We start from the raw sequence: 6,925 nt of genomic DNA, 5'->3' as shown, positions 1-6,925 counted from the left end.
GTATTTTGGAATGTAACACAGCCTTTGCCATTGGTGCTCGGCTCATGTTATGATGTCATCATCCTAGGACAATGGCAACCGTTAGCGCTCCAATGCTGCTAAAGCTTCCCTACAAGACATCAAACTTGCAGTTATGGCTGGTGTTTGAGCTGCACTTCAAACTGTCGTAACACAGGTACCACCTATATTGTTTTTTATGAACACATTTTGAATGTAGATTTTAAAAATTAGCGTTCGAAGAAGTTAGCATCAGCTAACCCAGATGATGTCATCATCCTGTGACAAACCATGGCCACTGCTAGCCACCACTAGCCACTGCTAACATCGCTGAAGGAAGCAAAAGTTGTGTTCCACTCCAAAATACCTACTTCAACATTTAAGGTTTAACTTTTACTTTTAGATTTAAATCTTTAGATTTAGGATTTAATATTTAATATATTATTTTTAACATTTAAATTTAACATTTAGCAAAAATTAGCTAAATGTAAGAACAGTGAGCTAAATAATAATAAAATGTTAGTGGAACATTTTTCGCACTCAAAAAGTGAGCTAAATAATAAAAAATATGTTAGTGAGTTTTTTTCAACATTTCATGTTACACTTGGCATCCCATATATTTGTCAATTGTATTTTTAAATGGAACATTTTTGAGCTTTTCTACATAATGAAAACATCCCGCTCATCATACCTCGGTTTGTCAAAAACAATCACCTGTAGCAACTTGTTTTGTGGGACTGAGAGAGCTGTTGCAGATCTCGTTTTGGGCCATCACCGTCACGCTATATGTCGTGTCGCACTGCAAGCTGCTGATTACGCAGTAAAGACTATCCGTCTCACAGGTGCTGACTTGACCTTTGCTGCTCACCACAGAGGCGTAGAACTGCACGAAGTAACCCGTCGACTGCCAGGTGATGTTGAGAACACCAGACAGACAGTCCAGGTTAGTCTGAACATTGTCTGGCACACATGGAGCTGAGGAGAGAACAGAGGATGTCTGGTCACTGTATTCCAATATATTAAGGGGATAAAAAGAAAAAGGTTAAGCAAGTTGAGCTTCTATTCTCACCAGCGCGAATTACTTTTATTTGACTCCTGGCTCCGATGCAGTTCCAATCAATACCAGAAACATAGATGTTGTAATCCTGTCCACACAGCAAATTAGGTATCTGGCAGGTGGTGCCCGTGGTGTTGCAGGACCACTTGAGGCCCTGTGCGTTTTCAGCCACAGCCATGTAGGAGATGGAGCCCTTCGAGGCCTGCCACGACACCGTGATGCTGTTCGATCCACAGGAAGAGTTCACTCTCAGCTGGGTGGGAGGACACGCAGCTGGTGGAGTGAAGCAGAATCAGTGAGTTAAATCTTTTTTAAAAATCAGGCGTTATCAAGAAAATTAAGTTTAACATATTAAAACAAAATAATTTACATGTGATTATTGTGTTAAAGTTCTGGGCGGGACTGGGACACGTCTTTCCCTGTCCGCTGATGCTGACTTTGTAAACTTCCCCACAGCGCAGGGAGCTGATGTTACAAGAGGAGCCATTTGTTGAGCAGGTCTGACGGTCGACCATGTTAACGGCATCAGCCGAGGCAATGTAGTAGAGAACGCCGGAGCCGGGAGTCCAAGAAGTCGAGACTGTGTTGTTGATGCAGTCCCGTGATACCTGCAGACCGCTGTAAGGACAAGGGGCTGGAGTGAAATACAAAGAAGGAACATAGTTAAAATTATCATCATGATCTCATCATCGGAACATTGTGCGAGGAGAAAAGAAGGAGGGAACCCAGGAGCAATAAGCTGCAATATTCTTTTCTTTTTCAGGAACCAATCTTAGTTTCCTAAAGTAATTTCGTTCCTGAGTTTTATGTCACTTATTGAGAACAATTTTCTAGTTTTATTGGCAACTCAAGCTTAATAACAGAGGCATCATGGGAAAAGTTAATTTTGCAGCGCTCTTCCCCAGGCTGGATGGAATCAACTGCGATAAATTTGAGGTTTGGAAAGCAATCACATACTTTTCAAAATAATCAGTGTTTTCCTACCTGTGGACACAGTGATGGACTTGCTGGCCAAACTGACACAGGTGGCGGAGCGAGCCACCACAGTAATGTTGTAGTCCTGCCCACAGGCCAGGCTTGGGAAGTTGCAGAGAGTGTTTGTGTTGTTACAATCAGCTTTGTAGCCGAGGCTGCCCTGAGCGTACACCGTATACGATGTGGCACCAAGGGCTGCAGTCCATGTGACGGCTGTGATACCAGTGCTACAGTCTACTTGTCCGCTGACGTTGGTCGGAACACATGGAGCTTTGAGGGGGGATAAAAAGATGTTAATGTATAACTCATTTTTAGACATATCTAATATATTACTTGTAGATTTGCCAGAGGTGGACAAAGTACTCAGTTTCTTTACGTGAGTCAAAGTACTGGTCCTGCTGTTCAAATATCACACTAATAAAAGTAAAAGTAGCTTCATCAAATTATTACTTATGTTAAAGTACTGGAGTACTGCAGTAATTCCAAATATACAATTATTTAGTCTTATATGGAGCTTTTCTAGATACTCAAAGAGTAAGGAAATCTGAATGTAACCTAAGCTTAGTTATTTTTAAAATTTGTTCAAGTTCGCTGAAGTGAAAATAATATTTGTTACAATAAGCTAGAAACACTTTTAGACAGCAATTTAAAGTTCATTTGGTAGGAATCCATTAATAGAACAAAGAGACTAAAAGTCTAAAACATTATTTGTAAAAGGACCAATCAGGATCTACACAAAAACCTGCAATAGTGCTGAAACGTGTCTAGTACACCTATATATATCTAGTGTACCTACAAAGAAATAGTAGTAGGACAAAAATTCTTCTTTTTCTTGTAACCAATTTATATGGCACGGTATGAGGGCCAAAATTAAGACTATTGCGCAACCAGCAGTTGCTACATCCTTGTAGCAGGAGGCTATATCTTTTAAACCAGCTATTGATCTTATTAATGATAGGCCAGCTCCGGTAACTGAGAGGCCGGCACTGGCAAATGAGAAGGAGACTATTTATTTTTGTTAGCATCTGAAAGGCTAGCGACTAGCTTTGGAGAGACTAGCATGCCTAGGCTAGTGACCCACTGGATTGCCAACTTCCTCCGTTGTCTATTGGCATGGATAGGCTGGCGTTAGCATTGGAGAGGCTAACAACTAGTCAAATACAGTCAAATATATTTTCTCATAATTGTGCTAAAATGAAAAGAAAAAAMCCCGCCACCATTAACCAATAGACGGCCAAACGCAGCTGCTAATTTGTAACTAAACTAAAGCCATCTGCTTTACAGTAATGTTTTATGYTATATGTTTATACTTGACAACATGTTGAACAGTAAATTCTAAGGAACACCTGTCAGTGCATGCCGCTTTTAGGTTTTGTATGTGAACCATTTTTGTTGAAAAAGTTTTCTTTATACAAAAAAGTCTTGTCTTGTCTAATAAAGTAGGTGAGCAGCCTGGGCATTCGAGTCGCTATCCTCTCCATTGCTAACACCAGCCTATCCATGTTAGTCGCTAGACTTTACAATGCTAACACAAATGAATAGCCTCCTTATTTGCCAGCGTCAGCCTCTCAGATCAATAGCTTGTTTAGGAATATATATAGCCTCCTGCTACGAGGATGTAGCAACCGCTGGTTGCACAAAAGTCTTAATTTTGACCCTCATACTGCGCCGTATGTTTAAAGCTGCATATCAGCACCTATAGAGTAATGAAGTGGAGTAAAACTAAAAAAATTTAAAATGTCAATGTCAAAAAAAGAGTGCTAGCTAATTAAAGTACAGTACTCAAATAAAATTACTTTGTTACTGCCCACCTCTTAGATTTGCTGAATTGTAATTTCCTTTCCAACTACACTCTCAAGCATAAATACCTGTGTTGAGCTCCTTGGGAACAGTTGGGTTGCTGCTGCATGAGTTTGTGTAGCCGACAACACTGACGAGGTATTTCATCCCACAGCTCAGCTGGTTGAAGGTGCAGCTAGAGCCACTGGAGTTGCAGGTGGAGACCAGTCCTTTGCTGTCCACAGCTGTCACCACCTGAGTCTGATCTGGACCAGCGTTTCCCCAGGTGACTTGCGCCACGTTACTGCTGCATTGCAAATTCATAGACGTGATGTCCGTCTTACAGGGAGCTAGTGATGAAAAAGGTGAGTTACTAAAATATAGTGCGCCTTTTTAAAAAAAACAGATTCCTCAAAGTAATTGTTTACAGGAGTTGCATGAGCGCTGTAAGTAAATGCATCGTGCATCAAAGCCCAGCCTGTATACACAGCAATGAAATTTGAGTTTCATGAAATGTACATTTATTGTTTACTACCTGAGTACATGTGGTAATCAGAGCCCCCAATGGTCCCACAGCTGACAGATGATGTAGTAACAACTATGCCATACAAGGTGCCACATTGTAGGTTCTGGATGGTGCATTTGGTGCCAACAGTGCTACAAGTTTGAGTTGCGTTGTCACTGCTGATGGCCATTGCAGTGTACGTGCCWGCGTTGCCATTGCTTGCTTTCCACTGCACTCCAAAGGAGTTGGTGCTGCAGTTCAGGTCTGCTTGGACCTGATCCGGCAGACAGGGAGCTGTTGGAGGGACACAGATTGTTGATGCATCGATGGAGTCTTTCGTGAAATGAAATGTGAAACGGAGTCATTTACCTGAAGCAAAAGTTATGTTGGTTGACCCAATGCTGTTGCACGATGCTGTAGAAGCAACCACAACGGCTGAATACTGGCTTCCACACTCCACCTTCGCTGTGCAGGTTGTTGTGTTAGAAGAGCAGAAGACCACGTGGCCATTGGTAGCAATTAGCGTAGCTGTGTATGAAATGGCGTATGTGCTTGGAGCCCAGGCCAGAGTTGCCGAACTGGTGCCACAGTCGGTTTTTACAGTCACGTTAGTTGGAGGGCAGGGTGCTGAGAGAGACAAGAAATCGTGAGCTGTGATAATTATCTAAAATAAAAAAAAGGATAAACATAACTTTCATGTATATATATTTGAAATTCCATCTTGTTTTTATTACTTTAATAAATATCTGAAAGCTCACTTCTAACAGACTCAAAACAACCCAATCAATGATCAGCTGACCTATCCTGTGCTGAGAAATACCTTATAACTTTATATGTAATTAGATTTAAGTATTTTAAAAGTGTGTTTAGACCATAAATGATGATAAATTTCATGATGGATGTTCAGGCTGTTTCTTTAGATGGTTACTGAATGAAAAAGTTGTATTATCGCCTTTAAAAATGAACCAGAATCCTTYGAAACTGAATGGAAAAAATATGAATGTGGTGTTAAAGTGTATAGAAAACATAATTTGAAAGTATTAGTTTAAATGATTGAGACATTYGCACAAATATATTAGAGCATAACGAAACAATTAGATGTTTGTTGGAAAAAAGGATAAAGTCTTTCAAGATTACTGACTACTCAAAAAATAAATAAAAATAACAAATACAACTGTTTTTGCCTGTATACATTTGAACTCTTGCTGCTTATTCTAGTTTTAAATGAAAGTTTATATGTTTTAGTTATGAACTGCTCRTTAGATTGTAGAAAAACACTACATAAACTATGATGGTATTTTTTTAGCTTTCTATTTCCTGTAAGGTTGACCTTAATTCAACAAAACATATTTTGGTTTCTGTTTCACGATACATTGACAATATATTCATATATGAACCTGTATTAGTTTGTATCTGCTCGCTGAAGACACTGCTGCACTGAAAGTTCCTGGTGCTGACCCCRAACGAATACTGCTTTCCACACTTCAGCCCCGTGAGCGCAAAAAACGTCTGCGATATGGTGTAGTTGACGACAGCCCCACCGGTTTCCTGGGACTGGATAAAATAACCAGCTACCATCTCTGGACTCTGGTTCCATTTTACTGTGATGTCATTGTTGTTGCAATTGGTCACCCCGGACAGGCCGGTGGGCGGGCAGATGACTGTGAACAAAACAGAAAAAAAAAAAATGAGAGTCTGCATCATGTGCTGATTAAATGTGGACAGGGTTCATTATAATCATAGTGATTTCAGATCACAGCTTTGGCACTCTGACCTGTTTTTAACATGGTTTGGTCGCTGGGTTGGCTCTGGCAGCCTCTTTCCACAGTGACCACAGAGATGGTGACTGTGTCGCCACACTTCAGGCCTGTGAGGGAGCAGCCTGTTCCACTGGACGAACAGTTGGAGACGCGTCCGTTCATGACGGAAGGCAAAGCCGACACCACGTACTGATCTGCCTTCGAGGCGGCATTCCAGGTCACGACACCAACATTACCGGCACACTGCAGAGACGCGACGACATTTGTGGGAGGACAGGAGCCTGCAAGAACAAAACATGCACCATAATTTTAGTCATTTTTAAAATAAAACTCCTTTTTTATTTTTCTGTTTATTACCTGAAACATAGCTGTATGGCTGGCTGTCTTGCCCCTTGCACTGGTTAGAAAAGGGGCTGACAGTGATGCTGTAGGTCTGACCACAGCTCATGTTAGGGATCAGACAACTCAAGGTGTTGGTGGTGCATTGCTTCACGTCGCCGTTTTCTCCAGCCGCCGTCACGTTGTATGACACCGCTCCGGGACTTTGCTGCCAGCTCACCTTGGCTGTGTTGTTTTCACACAACAGCGAAGCGCTAATATTTGTTGGAGCACAAGGGCCTGATAGGAAGTGAAAAACGGACACATGACAGAGTCTTTATAGGATATATTTGTTGACGACGATATAGACTTAAATGAAATTCTATACATAAAAATCTTCTAAATTCATAAATGTTGCTCCTTTATCTCAAAGCATTATGCAGAAATGTAGCAATTCTTTTTAAAGGGATCCCCGATTAGTTGTAACATTAGACTTTATTTGATAAACATATATTTTAACTGTAAAATAAAGAC

At 40.9% G+C, this 6,925-nt stretch overlaps 1 protein-coding gene across 1 annotated transcript in view; it reads right to left on the bottom strand.

The window, feature by feature from the left end:
• Positions 1-6,925, bottom strand: part of fndc7b (fibronectin type III domain containing 7b) — a 31,238-nt gene that overhangs the window by 7,435 nt on the left and 16,878 nt on the right. The window contains exons 20-29 of the mRNA XM_014024970.1: positions 6,431-6,691; positions 6,088-6,354; positions 5,711-5,974; positions 4,683-4,940; positions 4,344-4,607; positions 3,898-4,158; positions 2,039-2,299; positions 1,425-1,688; positions 1,067-1,327; positions 712-972 (exon numbers count right to left, since the gene is read on the bottom strand). Coding sequence (XP_013880424.1) covers positions 712-972; positions 1,067-1,327; positions 1,425-1,688; positions 2,039-2,299; positions 3,898-4,158; positions 4,344-4,607; positions 4,683-4,940; positions 5,711-5,974; positions 6,088-6,354; positions 6,431-6,691 — 2,622 coding nt within the window. The remainder of the gene's footprint in view (positions 1-711; positions 973-1,066; positions 1,328-1,424; positions 1,689-2,038; positions 2,300-3,897; positions 4,159-4,343; positions 4,608-4,682; positions 4,941-5,710; positions 5,975-6,087; positions 6,355-6,430; positions 6,692-6,925) is intronic.

The sequence above is a fragment of the Austrofundulus limnaeus genome, unplaced genomic scaffold (genome assembly GCF_001266775.1).
Source record: "Austrofundulus limnaeus strain Quisiro unplaced genomic scaffold, Austrofundulus_limnaeus-1.0 Scaffold450, whole genome shotgun sequence".
In the NCBI taxonomy this organism is placed as follows: domain Eukaryota; kingdom Metazoa; phylum Chordata; class Actinopteri; order Cyprinodontiformes; family Rivulidae; genus Austrofundulus; species Austrofundulus limnaeus.
The sequence above is the reverse complement of the archived record's forward strand: the minus strand, read 5'-3'. Positions and strand labels throughout refer to the sequence as shown.